The sequence below is a fragment of the Canis lupus genome, chromosome 7 (genome assembly GCF_048164855.1).
Source record: "Canis lupus baileyi chromosome 7, mCanLup2.hap1, whole genome shotgun sequence".
Taxonomy (NCBI): domain Eukaryota; kingdom Metazoa; phylum Chordata; class Mammalia; order Carnivora; family Canidae; genus Canis; species Canis lupus.
The window spans coordinates 23,666,700-23,684,415 of record NC_132844.1 but is presented as its reverse complement, the minus strand read 5'-3'; the positions used below and the strand labels follow the sequence as shown (position 1 = coordinate 23,684,415).

Below are 17,716 nucleotides of genomic sequence, written 5' to 3'. Positions count from 1 at the left end.
CCAGGCACTCAGCTAGTTTGGAAGCCTACCTGGAAGCCCCGGCAGAGGGAGGTCCCAGTACCAGTGGATGTGGCATCCTATCCTTGAGAATAGGGGAGGCAAATCCCTCACGTGCCCCACAAGGCAACTGTTTCACTTGTAATAATCTGACCCCATGCCAGAAAAACCAGGGAAGCTTATCCCTCTCTCCAAGCCAAAAGTATAACTTCTGTCCTCTAACAGTAACTTTGCTACAAGATAATCTTTTTTCAGTTGACTACTAACTAAAATGAGAGAGGGAAAGAGAATTATCTTACCTGTGCCTTTGCGAGAAGGATTTCTAAGCCATTCAGGAACTTTGAGATGGGACTGGAAAGTGGGAAACTACGAATCCTATCCATTACAACCAGCAGCTGCAGAAAAAGAAGAAAAAAGATCTAGGCATCTCTGTGGGTGTATCAATCACCCAAAGTACTGAAGAGAGGCCTAATGAAATTTTTATGCAAGGTCCCTGCTTTGCACCTGCTACAGCCATGGAGGAAACTTCTAGGAATGTGGATCTAAGAGAAACACTTTATCTGCTGTATTACTCCAGAAAAAACATGGAGTTTGAGAAGATCATTACTTTTTAGATTTGTTTTTTTAGTAATCCCTACAGCCAACGTGGGGCTTGAACTCACAACCTAGAGATCAAGAGTCACAAGCTCTTCTGACTGACCAGCAGGTGCCCCCAGATAATCTCTCTTAACCACTCTCTGTTGTAAGAGTTATTAAAAAATTGGCTGAAGACTACAGAGTAAAGTCTGTGTTAAAACTGCTGATAGTGAAAAAGCCAAGCCTTTGCTAATAATATACATAGGTATCTGAATAAACAGAGCAATATAGCAGTATTTTAACATGTGGACAGCAAACCTGATCAACAAATAAAATTAGTGGAATTTGAAACATCATTTATACAATAGCTATACAAAACTGGTATGTCCATCCTGCAGTGAGTAGTGTCCCACTGAAGTGGGGTTCTGTGAATCTTTGTTTATACACTGAAATGTATACATGAATGCCCTTAGAGACGGCAGAGATCATATCCTCAGTGCTCTCTTCCCACCAGCTGCCCTACCTGTTCGAGAGCTGGGTGTTCCGGCCAATCCTGCAGTAGCTGACTAACAGCCTCTGAGAAACCCTGAAGCACAGGTTGACAATGCCTTGCTTCTGGGACATTGGGGTGCTGGTAGAAGTCATAGGGCCCATCAGGCTTCACTATTAGATCCGAGGTTGCCTCACCAAACAGAGTGTTATAGGAGAGGGTGCAAGCCAAAAGTTGGCTGCCCAAGAGTTGGTCATTCAGCTCAGCTCCTATGAAGTTAACATCATAGTAAAGTCAGCGAACTCAATAGCCTTAGTAGGTTGAGATACCAAGGTACAAAGATGACAAAAACGTGTTCAGAAATAATGAAGATATTTTAAAGCCATTCATGCCCGAAGCAACATAGGCCTAAAGGACTAGGAGGACCCTAGTATCACAGGAATGTCACCAAAATCTGCCAAGTGTTTGGGATACATAGAGGAACTCAGATATTGCCTACTATTATCAAGAGATACAGAGTTTGGTTTGATGGATTCAATTTCCTGGTTTTGTGGCTATCTTGGTAGGCAGAAATGAAATCTAAAGCCTCCTTCCTAATAGCCAAGGAATAACTCACGAGGTCATTCGGGGAACTGAATCAAACAGTATTCTGTAAGATTAATTTCTGAGTCCCCAGGTTGCTCCCAGGAACACATGATTTGAAAACCACTGAAGCTATTAGAGGCAAATTAGAAAGAATATTGAGGAATAAAACCACTCAAACTAAGTCTATATCCTTATTTTTTAAATCCCCTCACTCCAAAGTATTCAGAGGAGAAAAATCCACTATTGCAGAATTTTAAATCAAGTTTTTTGAAGTAGCCTGAGTCTCTTAAGCTACGGAAATGACTTCAACAAGGAATTCAGTAAAAAACAGGAAGGTAATGACTAACTGCTCCAGAAGTAGTAATCCTATTTATTCATTTGCATTCCCCAAAAGTATAACACAAAAGTAAACTGTCATACCCATCAGAGAGTAGAAGTGTGTCACAAGAGATGCCCCAGTTTGATAGCAGGACATAAACAGGCCAAGGTAATGCTTTGTCTCATGTGGCGGTAGAGGCTGTTGGTACCAGAGGGACCGAGCGAAGTTGAGGCAAAGCTGCTGGTGAATCAACATCACAGCCTGCATTGAGCTCTGGGAGAAGAGGGCAGGGTCTGTGGCTGCTCCCTCTTCTTGCACATCTGAAGTTCCCTTCTTCTCGTCCAGTGTTGGTTCTACTAGAATATCTGCAAAATCCTGTCAATAACAGTAGAGCAAATGAACTTCTAAAAATTAAATTGTTTTAATAAAAAAGGAAAGGGCAAAGGTGGAGTGTGAACAATCAAGAAAACGAAGTAATGACTTACATAAAGATATGGTAAAAAGAATGATAATCAAACCATTCAAAGGTAACACAGGTGGTATCAAGGGAAATTATTCCAAAACAAACCCTGTTACCACCACCCAACCTTTTCATGAAGTGGGAACTGCTTTCTGAACTCCCGTTCTTCCTCCTCCTCCTCGCTCAGGGCTGTCCTGGAGTTTCTGCTCCTATATCTGTATAGGCTGCTCTCCTGCTCGGCCTTCTCTTGGGCTATGCGTTCCTGTTCATCCCACTCATTGATAATTTCCTGAAAAGTCACACATTTGAAAGGAAACTTCTTTGCCTTTGCTGAGGTGCTTAAATAAACAAAGCAGAACTTGCTATCTCTTAGTTTCTCATGATAACAACAGTACCACGGTTCAAAACAAGTAAATGCCAACATCCAAAAAAATCCAGGTAATAGCAAATAAACTCTGTTTTTAAACTGTATCTGCAGCAACCCATTTTCTAAATTCCCCCTTGCTATAGTGCTACATTTTCACAGTGTAAAAACATGCAACAATAGGGCTAATACCACTGGAACTTCCTGTCAGAAGTTAATGGAGTTCTGTACTAAGGATAAGCTCTGGTTAGGCAATGTGGGGTTGTGAATCATACTGGACTTGGCTAACAACTCAAGCAGCTGGCCCAGGAGTTCAGGAAAGAGAAATGTGGGCCAGGGGCAGGGTGGTTACAGGGCATCAATCAGGCAAAACTGGGCTATGCCTTACCAAACACTTTTTAAATCCCCAGTAACTCTAAGATTTTTAAGTCCCAAAGTTTGGCAAAAACTATAAATTAAGAAAACACTCCGTTACTGATGAGAATCGAGGAGATGAGCATCTACCTTTCAGAATGATAGTTTGTATTAAAAACCTAAAGCGTTTAATCTTCATCCCGGCAATTCTGCTTTCTAAAATTTGTTCCCAAAGACCTAGGTATAAGACTATTTATGGTGGTGGTGATGTTTTCTAAGACAGGAAAAAGACCACATAAAAATATAAATGTACAATGATAAATTAGTTAAGCGTCTTAGAGCATATCTATACAATAGAAAACTAGACAGCTAGTCAATAGGATGCAGGTGAAAAATACCATAATTATGGAGGAAAATAATCACTTAGTGCTGTCAGGTTTTTTAAAGCAAAGTATAAAACAGAATGGACTTTAGCAGTGGTTTGTAGAACTCTAGCAACTTAAGGACCAGCTTCAGAAGCCACAGAGAGGACAGAATTGTCCTCAATTAAAGTATGTCTTTTATCTATTACATACTGGGAAACTATTCTAAGACTTTTATTTTTAAAAGAGTTCTACTACTAAAAAACAGAAATTTATAAACCACTGGGATGAATGACTTAAATTTATAATGTCACAGACATACAGGTACAGATACATCTACAAACAAACAAGGCTAGAATGGGATGCACCAGAACGTTAAGTTTATATAGCTTAATTTAAGTGGTAAAAAATCTAGTAACTTTTATTTATATTTATTCTTTTAATTGTATAAATTGAGAACAAATTGTTTTCGTTGATAAAAAAACAGAAGTTACTTTCTTAATAAAAGCTGTTACTATCACATGGCCAAAACCACCATAAATAAAGTCTAAAACAAAAACAGACCAGGGGAAAATATATATAGTGTGTGTCAGAGACAAAGAATTAATATCACTACTTTTTTCTAATCTCTTAATAATTCAGGGACAAAGATCCCCAAAACAGAAAACTGAATAGGAGTAAGAAAGGAAGACACTAGATCCCACTGCCTAACCACATTGCTAATATCCTGCAGATACCCTGCTTGTGCTGCCAGCGCCCTTCAGGAGGAAGTCATGGGCTTACCTGGCACACGTGCCTGAAAAGCTGCAGAGCCCTCTGGTCCAGCTCTCCCTTGCACAACACATGGGAGCGCAGGTAAAGAAGTGCATTCATCAGCAGCTGCTCTCGCGTTGGGCAAGGTCTCTGGCCCTTGCCTTCTAGTTCCTTTCCTCCTGAGCGCTTGAGGATCAACTTTCCAAGGCCTCGAAGAACCTCTTCTGACTTCACTGAGCATAAAGTATCTGCATGAGCATAGTAAGTGGGGAAGGCAGGGCCCACCGATGGAAAAGCCAACAAGGATGTGGCCAGGCTACCCAGCCTGTCTGCACAGACTACACTGCCATGGAATGAAGCATAGACTTCAGATGCCACCAGCCTCATCCCATGCTGCAACTGCAAGATGGATGCCTGCAGTGGGGTCACAGAGTCTGGATACAGGGCATATTCCTCGGCCAGCCGCTTCCTGAACTGGTGGTGGGATTGCTGCCAGGAGGCTTCCTCTTTCAGAAGGTTCTGGACCACCTGGGCAGACCAAGGTCCATCCATGTGGAGGGCCTGCAGGAGCCGTGTGAGCAGATCCTGAACAGCAGGGGCCTTGGCAATGCTGGTGACATAGTGGTGGATCTCCTGCACCAGGGACTCATAGGCAGGGACCTGGGGTCTGAAGGCCTGCTTCTTTGACAGGCTGCAGATTAAATTCTCCAGATGATCAATTCTTTGGCGAAGTAGTCTAAAGGCAAATTAACACAATATACAAATTCAGTCAGGAGAAAAACAGCGAATCTAGACTGAGCCCTTAGCTAGGAAAACAAAATAAAGACATAGCAGCCCCTAAGGAATAACATGAGGAAAATATTGACTATTATAATGTAAATGAATAATACAAAGAGATCATTCATCACATGCCACACATGGTGCTAAACAACGGAGATGCATATTTCATCAAAGTCTAATCACAATTCATCAAAGTAAATGCTATTATTCTCCCCTTACAGACACAGACTCCAAGGCTGAGAGGCAATTAAGTGATCTATTCAAAGTCTAAAGCCAAAGGGCAGGGGCAGGACTAAACACAGACCTGCTACACTATATAATGTTTACTAAGACAACAAATCCACAGAGTGCACATCACCAGACCCAATTTCTGTCATGTTGAAAAAAGTTCTGGTTTCAATGCTCCTGACCCCATGTGAATCCTGCCCCTCCTTTCAGAATATTAATTTTTCCTGACTATAACCATGGCTTTAGGGTCTAATTGCTAATGTAGTTCAGAGTATGTATTATCACCTCCAACTGCAATTACATTGCAAAGGCCAACCTCAAAATGTCTTAAAAAAAAAAAAAAAAAAGTCAATAAACCCCCAACACAATCACTCCGCTGTTACCTGATGTGAGGATGAGAGTAACGGATAATGACTTCATCTTCCAAGTCTGTTCCAGTCAGTAGCTGGGACGAGAGCTTTCGGGTCTTCCACTCACACTGCAACTGGTGTAACTAACAGAAAGGAAGAAGCAGGTCTGCTGTGCCCAGCTGTGACCCTGTCCAAGAGGACAATGCCCCAGGGAAGGGTAGAGAAACTGGATAGAAGGCATCTGGGCTCTTGAATGACTCAAGAGCAGGGGTTTCTGCTCCATTAACCTGGACCACTCACCTTAGAGCTATTAGGAAAAGAAACTACCTTATTTACACCGCTGAACTTCTAAGGACTCTGCTATAGCAGCTTAGTCTTTACCAACTCCTATACTAGTTCCACATTTTGAAGAAGAAAAATTCTATCACTATCTTTATATATTCAGCTCCTGAGTTTAGTCAGAAGTTCAAATATCAAGGGATACCACATAATCTAAATCTACTTGATCCTTGAATTTTAGATAACAAACCAAAAGTTCAAACCAAAAGTTCAAAAGCTGAGGAATACCATACCGCATCTGAAGAAGTTATCCAAGTCCAAATATTCGACTTAGTTCAGATAGAGGGAGTTGGATAGGAGAGATACCACTAGTTCTCTGGCAATGCCTCAGATGTTCAACTGTCGTGACCTCTGCCTACTGTAGTCTATTGGCAAATACATCAGAAGCTTAGGAAGGACTCCTCCAAATACCTAAGCTTACTCAGAGGAATTCTCAAAGAGGAAAATGCAGTCATTAGAACACGCTCCTGGGATATCACAGGGCAGCCTATGCAAAACCATCTCTCTGGTGCTCTAAGCATTCAAAAGGCAATAAAAGGAGTAATATACTAAGTCAGGGATGGAGCCCCATGCTCCAAATTCTCACCCCTCCATACCTCTTCCTTAGCATACTTGAGCTTGTATTCCCTCTTCACTGCAGGGTCAAAGCGTGCCTGTGGAAGCCATGTCTGAATCTGGAGCAAGCCAAGGCTCACCCAGAGGCTCCCACGACGGGCTGGCTCGGAGAGGTCCTGTTTAATATCCCCTTCCCCAAACAAGTGGCGCAAGGAAGTAAGCAAGAGGCATAGCAGCTCTTTGGGCAGAGGCTCCTGTCCAGCCATGTCTCCAAGAGTCTGGCCCACATGCTGGAAGGCTTGTCTGTCCCCGAGCAGCAGCTGTTCGCAGTTCTGCATATACTCCTGCCGCTGGGGTTCAGGGAGCAGCTCTGTCAAACCTGCCAGGTGCCGACACAGCACAAGCCCCTGGAGCTGGGAATCCGTGCGTCTGTAGAGATAAGGAAGCACTTAAGGGCTTGCATTACATCAAACAGCACTCTTTTCTCACAACTATCATTCTTCCAGAAAATGACAGGGTAGATTGCATTACTGCACTAATTCACCACTTAGAGATGAATTTCTCTTCTCAAGTAACCTTACATGCTTTTCTAAGCACCACTCTATCACAATAAGCTTAAAACCGACAGAGGCACTTGCCAACTCCTAATAACTTGTCATGGGCTAAAAACCTGCTGATCCAGTCAGAAAATATACTTGTCTTCAGCCATCAAAACTAGCCACTACAGAAGCAAGTTATGACTGAGTTCTCTGCTACATGCTCTATAAAAAAGACAGAACTTTACAGTCTACCTGGGAGCAGGGCAGGGGAGGGCAAGAATACCTGAATTCTGTGACTGAAGGCACAGCCATGTTGGTCCAAAGTGCCAGGCTGATGTCCTGGAGCTGCTGGGCTCTTTCAACCCATTCTCCCAGGATGACATGTGAGGAGGACAGGATAGGGAGGCCACTCACATCCCAAGGACTTGCTCTGCAGCTGCTGGTCAAGACTTCAAAGCAGCACTTGGAGAATATGGCTCTACTGAGACTGCTGGGGCCCTGATGGACAGAGAGGAGTCATGTATCTTTTAGAAATTAAAAGCATTTGGGATCCCTGGGTGGCTCAGCAGTTTAGCCCCGCCTTTGGCCCAGGGCATGATCCCGGAGACCCGGGATCAGGATCAAGTCCCACAACAGGCTCTCTGTATGGAGCCTGCTTGTCCCTCTGCCTGTGTCTCTGCCTCTCTCTCTGTCTCTCATGAATAAATAAATAAAATCTTAAAAAAAAAAAAAAGAAATTAAAAGGATTTTAACAAGCAGCACTGAGCACTTCAGAGGAAGAAAGGGAGTAAAAAAAAGGAGGTTCAAGTTGCTAGAACCAGGTAAACATCAACCAGAGTGCAGAATGGTGTCAGGTGTTAGGCTTTAAAGAAACAGACTCCATTCTCAAAGAATGAGGAACAACTGGTGCTTTACTAATGCAAGAAAATCCCTCCAACCTGGGCATCAAGAAGGCCATTCTTGCAGTAGAGCTAGAAGATAAATGTTAAGAGCCAGGGACAAAGTTTGTCAAACCTGTGCTCCTTAGACTGTTCATTTGGGACACAGTAATAGCTATCTACAGCAAAGGATTATGTGGTTAAATACATAAGATGGGAGACACTGTATATACTCTGTAACTCTCAGGAATTCACAAGATTTCTCACTGAAGGCTTTCAGAAATATTCTACAATAAGGAAACCAATTTTGAAGGATGCCTGGCTGGGCCTAGTCAGAAGAATATGCCACTCTTGATTTCAGGGTCATGAATTGGAGCCCCATGAAGGGTACAGAGGTAATGAAAAAAAAATTTTTAATTTAAAAGATAATTTTGATAGAGCAAGAGAACAGAAGAGTCCCAAACAAATCCATGAACATCTGTGGGAATAAGGTATGATAAAGGTGGCATTTCAAATGAGTGGAAAGGATAAATTAATCAAATGTGGTGTTATTATACTGCTTTCAGATATACTGTTTGTATAAAATATTTATATACCTACCTCACAAAATAAGATATCCAGATATAACTAATGATTTAAATATAAAACAAAAATATACAAAAAATTTTAGGCAAATGGTTTTCACCTCTAGGGAAAGGGAAGGAAGACTATTTTTATTTTTTAAAGATTTTATTTATTTATTCACGAGAGGCACAGAGAGAGAGAGAGAGAGAGAGAGAGAGAGAGGCAGAGACACAGGCAGAGGGAGCAGCAGGCCCCAGGCAGGGAGCCTGATGCAGGTCTTGATCCCAGGTCTCCAGGATCACGCCCCATGCCGAAGGTGGCACTAAACCGCTGAGACACCCGGGCTGCCCCGGAAGACATTTTTTTAAAAGCATGACATCAAAGCCAGAAAATAGAAAGGGGCTAGAATATTTGAAAAGAAAAGAAAACATTATAAAACCTGAGAGAGATGGGATGCCTGGGTGGCTCAGCAGTTGAGTGCCTGCCTTCGGCCCAGGGCGTGATCCCGGAGTCCCAGGATCGAGTCCCACATCGTGCTCCCTGCATGGAGCCTACTTCTCCATCTGCCTGTGTGTCTCTCTCTTTCTCTCTCCGTGTCTCTCGTGAATAAATAAATAACATCTTAAAAAAAAAAAAAAACCCGGGAGACAAGAGAACACTAGAAATATATTTCTAACCATATGGTGGGTAAAGGTTTAATATCTATAATTTTTATAAAGAGATCTTCAATATGAAAATGATGATGACTTCATTTTTTAACAAAATGAGCAGTAAACATGACTGAAAAATACATGAAAGGAAATATACATACATATAAAGATGTTTAATCTAAAAAAATAATCATAAGAACAAATTCAAACAAGATTTTTTAAACTGATTAGCAATAATTAAAAATGCTGGTAACACCTAGTGTGTCAAAAATGTAAATAAATAGATTACATTAATAAGTGAAATTGTGCTCTAGTCCTAAGTCTTCCTGTGATTATCCTGGATTTTGTGACCTCCTCCTTTACCAGCTCCTAGCATGTTTGAAAAAGTAAAAAACACACCCTTTTGATAGCAGCATTATCAATAATAGACAAATTATGGAAACAGCCCAAATGTCCATCAACTGGTAAATGGATAAAATTTACACACTGGAGTATTACTTAGCCATAAAAAAAAAAAAAGAATGCAATATTGCCATTTGCAACGACATGGACAGAGCCAGAGAATACTTTGCTAAGTGAAATAAGTCAGTCAGAGAAAGACAAATATCATATGGTTTCACTCATATGTGTAATTTAAGAAACAAAACAAATGATGATGGGGGGAGGGCGGGGAGAGGCAAACAAACAGACTCTTAACATAGGAAACAAAATGACAGTTATTACAGGGGAAGGGGTGTTAAGGAGGGCACTTGTGATAAGTACCAGGTAACTAAATTCTACACCTGAAATTAGTGTTACTCTGTATGTTAACTGGAATTTAAATAAAAACTAGGTGGGGAGGTGTATGTGTGTGTGTGAAAAACAAAAACCACCTGCCCAGACATTCTGAGAATAGCCATAAATTTCTTTAACTGTACAGACATTCTAACCAAGGAATAAATTCCAGTTTTTATTATAGGAAAGGGAGAAATAAAGGCAAAAAACCTCAACATTTATGAATAAGTGATTAAATAAATTCCAGCACATTAGAACAATGGCATACCTTACAAAGTATAAGCTGGAATGACATGTATTCCATGACACATGAACAAAGAAAGTGATCTTATTTTTATGTATACATTTAATACAAAATATATGTAAATAAGATACAGAGCAAATAATACTTATTTCTACAGAATTCTATATATAGATGTAAAGTTGATCCTCGACCAACACAGGGGTTAGGAATGCCAACCCCCCACTCCCACCCCACCACATACATAAAAAAAAAAAACCCCATGTATTTAATGGTTAACTACCCAAAACCCTATGTACAATACTGTAGAAAAAGACACACAGGCCTTCTGATCTCCAACCAAAGTTGGCAAAGTTGGACCCTAGAGTGCTGTCTGCTACTTGTTACTATACCCAAGAATGCAGAATCTCCTTCCACATAGAGTCCAGAGAAAGGCAAAGAACCAGGGAAGGCAGAGCACCTTTACTCACCTTTCCTGGCCACTTGCTCCACCTGGCCCCTATTCCAAGTTCTAACACCGTTCCTGCTTACAGAAAATGGTGGCAAGCAGTGAGCCAGCTGCCACTATCCCTGTGGTATTAATTCCCTGCCTCAGACTTTCAGTACCATGGATAACAACTCCTCCCCACAGTCCCCTCTGTTACCAAGAATCCTGTTTAGTGCTCATCCTACCCCCTGGTTCTCCTAGACTTCTTACTTCAGGGAAGAGGCAGGTTATCATTCTGTTGTCCTTGGCCAACTCTGGCCAGTGATAGGTCCTACCACTGTAGTGAGAATTCACCCCCAAGCCCGTCAGTTCCTTTGCACCTCTTTTACCATTCAATACCTCAATGACCAAGTTTTGCACAGGTAGTAGGATAAGGAGTGCCAGAATAAGATGATGGCCCTTTTGTTCCAGCCTTCCCTGTATCTTTCCTCTAACTTCCCTTTGCTTCTAGGCATTTGGCAACTTCTACCTTACTTTTCAGTCACAAATAAAATACATATTTATTGGAAAACATCCATGTGTAAGTGACCCCCTGTTCAGTTCAAACCTTGTGTTGTTCAAGGGTCAACTGTATATATACACACATATTATTTGTATAAATGTGACTAGAAAAGATATTTTAGTTAGAGAATAAAGTGAAGACTATTATTTTAGAGAGAACATGAGCAGGGGGAAGCTTAGAGGGGGAGGGGGGAGAAGAATCCCCAAGCAGACTCTGAGCTGAGTGTAGGGCCCAATGCAGGGCTCAATCTCATGACCCTGAGATTATGACCTAAGCTGAAAACAAGAGTCAGATGCTCAAACAACTGAACCATTGAAGCACTCAGGTACCCTGAGTGAAGACATTTAACTTTATTTACTTTAATTCAGAATTTTTAAAATAATTTAAGATAGAATATCTTTTTTGAAGGTTAGTCACTTATTTAGTTGTTCCTCTGTCCTTGGAATAAATATTTATTGCTAGATCAAAAAATTTTTCCACCATCAAACATCTTCATGATTTTATGCCAACAAACCTTCAATGTGGAGTCCAGAAGGGACCTAGGCATCTCCCTCTGCTGTATATCAGGCAGAGGGCTCCACGTTAGCCAGTACTCTGGATTTGTAGTCACAGTACTGCTCCAAAAAGACCCAAACATGGAATTAAATAAGTCAGACCACAACGAAGTAATTTCTTCGGTAGACACCTAGAGATAAATAGATAAGAGGATATCCGAGAAAAATTCCATAAACCGAGTTATGAGGTTTCTGTCTTATAAACTCATCTAAAATTAACATGGGTCTAAAGGTGTTAATTCTAATGTCCCTGATTTTCTGCCACCCTGGTCATCTTGGTTAAGCCACTTATCTTATTGATGATAATTTTATAAAACTGAGATCTGTTTTTATGTAGTACAGGAGGAAATATAAGTGAATCACATGATTATAATATCAGCAAAACAGATAAATGAATAGAGCATCATAAAAAAAATTAAGGTTGTACAAAAGAAGTTATATTAACTGTAGTTTACCACTACTCACATTCAATTCTTGGGGGAAAGATTAAAAACACTCACCCACTATGTTTTTGCACAAACAATAAAAATAAGCAAATATTTTAGCCTCATTTAACTGGAAAACAAATAGAATGATTCTAGGAAGATCTGGGAAATACACAGATAATTACTGCAAAAAACACTCAAAATTCTCCCCCTTTGAAAGTTAATTCAAGTAAAATTGGAGTTTTGGACATAAATAAACCATTCTGCAACCAGTCTGTCACAGTAAGTCTAATTGGCTCATAGTATAGAGGTTTATTTCCCTTTTGATTTTGGTTTTTACCTTCTGATGGCGCAGTAAGGACCAAAGGTCTCGAAGCTCTTGCGGAGCAACTGGTGTGTACTTAAGACAAAATGTGATGTGATGACTTATCTCATCTATCTGGGGTTGCTGATTTTTGCTGGATCTGTTCCACAAATAAAGAGGAAGAAAGGATGGGCTGTCGGCTATCAATAAAGTGCTAAAAATCTATTATGTATGGGAAGATGGAACACACAGAACTTATAGTGCATCTATTAAAAAACAGATAAGCAGTTCTATTGGAATAACACCCAGTAATTTGTAGAGGTGGAATCAAAATAGGCAAAGAATCAGTGGCAACTGACTTCTCTTGTTGTCTTTCAGTAACTAGTCCCCTTTAAGTCTGTACTTTGTTTCACATTAGGATACAGAGAATAATCAAACAAGAAAAAAAAGTCCCCCAGAGGAAAATGGCTTACCTTCTTAGACAGGCCTGTGTCATAAAATCAGCTACCACTTTGTACTGCCAAAGCATAGCCAGGTACTCCATTGCAGGCCACAACTGAACACTCCTGGTAAGCTGGATTAAGGAGGTAAAGTCTGGTTGGAACACGGAGGAAGCTTCATTGTGCTTTTTCTCCAGAAAACCAAATGAAATTCCTTTGGCTCTTAGTTCTAAACAATGAGCATTCACAAGATTCTTCAACTCATCTGGACAAAAAGACACATGCAATATTATAGCATAGTGATAAACAGAATAGGAGTAGATTCCCAACTAGTCATGTGACTGTGAGCTTAAACTGAGCTTGAGTTTTGTACTTGTAAAATGATGTTATTAATACCTGCTCAATTCTGATGAGAGAATTACATAATATATGTAAAGTTCATCTCTATGCCTGGCACTTAATTTAATTGTAATTATAGCATACAAAAAGAGGAAAGAAAAAAGAAAGAAAGTGAAACAGAGTAAAAAGAAAACCTAAGGGAAAAACTTAAAACTTATTGGCTACTGGGCAAGAGATACTCCAGGAACACCTGTCAGTATGTTAAACTCCAGAGTATATTACCTGGATTGGCATCTTCCAGAATATTAGCTCTGAGGACCAATCCCCAGGCCTGCAAGAGACTTTTTTTAAAAGTCCATTCAGAAGCAACCACTTGGAGACGATTAATGTCTTCCCACCATCCACTTTCCCCAAGGGCAGGCATCCGCTCCCTTATGGCAAGCGCTTTGTTAAGGATTTTCAACTGAGAAAAACATTCCACCACCAGCTTGTTCTGAAACAACAAAACCCAGGAGAATCTACTTATAGAGGAGAAATGAGATTCTTTTTAGCAGCCTGTTCACATCTAAGAAAAAATTTTAAATATTTCCACAGTGCTTCTAGAAAACATACAGTTTGTTTACCCCTGCTGCTCTCAGGAGATTTTACAGTAATAAAGTTAAAACACCACCCAGACTAATACTGTCAACAATAAGCAAGATGTTAACACTTAACAAATCAGTTAATAGTATTCAGTGAACACTTAGAAGTTAAACATTAAGGCAAGGATAAGTCTAGTTGAATGGCAGGCCTCATGCTCCAGGAGAACTTCAGAAGAGGTCAGATCTTTGTGTTTACTACATGTTTCTTAATTATACCTTAAAAGGAAATGGTCGTCCCAGGAACTTCTGCAACTTCTTTATACCAGTGAAGCCACCAGTCGGGCTCCCCAAGCAATTCTGAATATGTTCTGAGACCGTCTGAACCTCTTTGTAGTATCTTTAAAGGGGAAAAGAGCAGAGGGAAGTAAGGAAAGGGGGAAATGCTGGATAGTAGAGACATAGTAGGGATATCATTTACATTTTATATTTGATTTACATTCACCAATAGGCCAACGGAATAAACCAAAGTAAAGCAAGAAGAAAAGTTTCAATTCCAAACCCTTTTCTCTTTATTATCATAAATGTACATACTGACATCATTACTCTAAATATGACTCTTACTTGTCTTCATGGTTCATTAGGAGGTGGGGGATTTGATGGACCAAATGTTTTAAAACCCAGTGCCAGTGCAGGGCAAGCAGGGCCAAGCCCGGGGTATCCACTTTTACTGTGTCAGCCACAGTCCAAAACCGGTCCCGCCACCGCACAGAATCCAAGATCTAAAAACAAAGTAAACCAAATTACTCACAAACATTTCTCAGTAAAAGACACAAGAAACATATTTCAATTGATGATGACTAAGAAGGCTTAAGTGGATTAAAAAATAAATTAAAATTCCACTGTTCTTCAAGAGGTGAATGGATTGTAGTACATACATTTGATGGAATATTACTTGGCAACAAAAAAAGGAATGAACTGATGCAAAACAATCTGGATGCATCTCAAAATAACTGTTTTGAGTGTAAGAAGCCAGACAGAAAAGTATAATGCATGACTCCATTTATATAAAATGCTAGAAAATACAACTGATCTATAGGAACCAAAAGCACATTAATGGATGTTCGGGTGGAGGGAAGGGAGAGAAAGGGAATACAAAAGAACATGAAGGAAGGCTTGAGGTTATTAGGTATGCTCACTATTATGGTAATGGCTTCATAGACATATACATGTCAAAACATAAAATTCTACACTTCAAATATATGCTACTTATTATGATAGTTATATACCCATAAAGTTCTAAAATATGTATATATATATATATTTAAAACTGTTAAGAAATATTAAATTTCTCAAGTAATATTGGGCATATAATAACAACACTGTAGTTCATTTCACCCCTAAGAATCTGAAATATTTCTCTAAGCACAAAAATAAAAACATGAAGTACATTTCCTCACCTTAATGACCATGGCATCAGACACCACCCCCTGAGAGGACTGTACCCAGAGCAGGATTAGTGCATCGCAAAGTTCAAAAAAAGCAGCAAGGTTGACCACAATTTCATGGGGCAGGCTGTGATAGCTCTCTGGATCTTAGAGTTGACATAAATAAGAACATTCGATCAGATTTAAATTAATCCCTGGATATTATCAAAATCAACTATAACATGCAACTTAACTGCATCTTTAGTACAAAGGTCAATTTTGAAAGGTCAAAATTGAAAATAAATTCTTAGCCTACTATTATATTAAACTTAGCAAATCAGGTATGCATATCTATAGAAGTTCTTAATGTCTTAATGAAAAATGAAAATTTTAAAGCAATAATGCAGATTTTATAGAAGTACTTGTTTAAATACAAAACAAATCGAAGTGTATGCATGTTTGAAAGAATAGACAGCACAGAGGAGAAGATACAAATGAATGTACTATTAACAATAACTCCTTCAAAGACAGACTTCTATTTTTATGCTTCAATATAGTCCAAATTTTCTCTGACAATCACAGATATATTTTCAATTTAAAAAATAAAGGAAGAATGAAGAAAGAACCTATAGCCAAATAGTGAGGAGCATGAACATTTTGAGCCAACAGATCTAGATTTCAAATTCTAGCTCTATTACTTGCTAGAGATCTGACCATGAGCATCTCTATACATCCTTCTCCTCTTTCACAGCATAGGACCTACACCATGCAAGGTTGCTATAAAAAGTTAAGTGAAATCAAGAACATGTAACAAAGCAGTTAGTCATTATTACTGAATAAATTAGGCCAGCAAATCAAAAAGAATCAGAAAATGGCAGCAGCTGCTGAAGGTCTCTTACCTTTAGAGACATTCTGTGATCAGATGCATAACTCAAGAATACAAAAGGTTAAACTTCTTACCTTTATGGAATTCAAAGGACATTCTCAAAACACTATTTCTTAGCTTTTTGCCACCAATGGAAACCAAATTTGCTTCAGTAAAAATCCGTTTTTCCCGGTCAAGATATAGGATTGTCCTGAAATGAGATCAATAATATAACAAATATTATCAGTTATTGGTGTATACTACTTGGCAATCACATCCTCTAACTGCTAAAATCTTGAGAATGCTTGGAACATCAATCTCCTTCAACCTGTCATTCACTTCCAACCCCTGCAAATTCTGGATTGAAGAGATGGAGGTGAAAAGTGATGATGACTGAGTTGGGGGTAGGGGTGAAAATGGGGAGGACAGATGGCTGGGAAAACCTGCATTTAGGTAAACTGCCAGGCTTTACTGTGACCTGACAAACGGCCCTAACAACTCTTAAGAGCGGCCAAAATAAAATTTATCTCCAGTGTTAGAAGTTATCTGGGGAGGCAGATGGGGAAGCTACTAGGAGGGGGAGACAAGAAGGCCTTTGAAGTGCTACTCCATACCACATGCATGAGTTCATTTTGTGAAAATCCATCGAAACCAAATATACTCATTATTAAGTGTACTTTTCTATAATGTACATTATACCTCAATTACAAAATTAGTTTTAAAAATGTATTACATTGCTTTCATGAAGATGGCACCAAAGGCAAAGAAGGAAACCGTGCCCCTCCCAAAGCCAAAGCAAAGGCTTTGAAAGCTATGAAAGCGGTGCTGAAAAGCATGGACAGTCACAAAAAAAATAGAAGATCCACATGTCACCTACATTCCGATGACCCAAGACCCTGCGTCATAGAAGGCAGCCCAAATATCCTCAAAAGAGTGCCCCCAGGAGAAACAAGCCTGATCACTATGCCATCATCAAGTTCCCCCTGACTACTGAGTCAGCCATGAAGAAAATAGAAGGCAATAACACACTTGTGTTCACTGTGGATGTTAAGGCCAATAAGCACCAGATCAAACAGGCTGTGAAGAATCTCTATGACACTGATGTGGCCAAGGTAAACACCTTAATCAGGCCTGATGGAGAGAAGAAAGCATATGTTCGACTGCCTCCTGACTATGATGCTTTGGATGTTGCCAACAAAATTGGGATCATCTAAACTGAGTCCAGCCAGCTATAAATATAAATTTTTTCACTATATTAAAAAAAAAGTATTACATTACACTGATAGTCAATTAAAAAAAAATAATGCTGGCCATTATAGTAAATGTGAGGAAAGACCAGCCTATGAAACAATTAGATAAATTTGTATGTTGAGTGTGTAGGTGAGCATACAGGTGCTACATATTTCTCCAACATGGGAAGTGATGTGGAAGGCTGAGGAAAGGACCTGTGAAAGAATGAGCAGGTGAAAATGGGAGGAGCTGCTGCGAATCATGAATAGAAAACAACTGAAACATGACTATCCTATGATAAAGGATTAATTGCAAAATAAAGGCAACATTAACGTTAAGCTGGTATATCTCTAAAAGCATCCTATTAAGTTATTAAAAACTTGCAAAATTTACAGGCATTTTGAAAC

General features: G+C 39.7%; 1 protein-coding gene across 3 annotated transcripts in view; it reads right to left on the bottom strand.

Annotated features, from left to right (window-relative positions):
- Nucleotides 1-17,716, bottom strand: part of MDN1 (midasin AAA ATPase 1) — a 166,527-nt gene that overhangs the window by 41,343 nt on the left and 107,468 nt on the right. For all 3 annotated transcript variants that reach the window (XM_072832058.1, XM_072832059.1, XM_072832060.1), the window contains exons 52-67: nt 16,175-16,290; nt 15,248-15,381; nt 14,412-14,569; nt 14,067-14,187; nt 13,492-13,702; nt 12,904-13,135; nt 12,467-12,590; nt 11,662-11,832; nt 7,335-7,549; nt 6,554-6,941; nt 5,652-5,761; nt 4,291-4,996; nt 2,555-2,716; nt 2,069-2,342; nt 1,097-1,332; nt 297-392 (exon numbers count right to left, since the gene is read on the bottom strand). In XM_072832058.1, the coding sequence (XP_072688159.1) occupies nt 297-392; nt 1,097-1,332; nt 2,069-2,342; nt 2,555-2,716; nt 4,291-4,996; nt 5,652-5,761; nt 6,554-6,941; nt 7,335-7,549; nt 11,662-11,832; nt 12,467-12,590; nt 12,904-13,135; nt 13,492-13,702; nt 14,067-14,187; nt 14,412-14,569; nt 15,248-15,381; nt 16,175-16,290 (3,454 nt within the window). The remainder of the gene's footprint in view (nt 1-296; nt 393-1,096; nt 1,333-2,068; nt 2,343-2,554; nt 2,717-4,290; nt 4,997-5,651; nt 5,762-6,553; nt 6,942-7,334; nt 7,550-11,661; nt 11,833-12,466; nt 12,591-12,903; nt 13,136-13,491; nt 13,703-14,066; nt 14,188-14,411; nt 14,570-15,247; nt 15,382-16,174; nt 16,291-17,716) is intronic.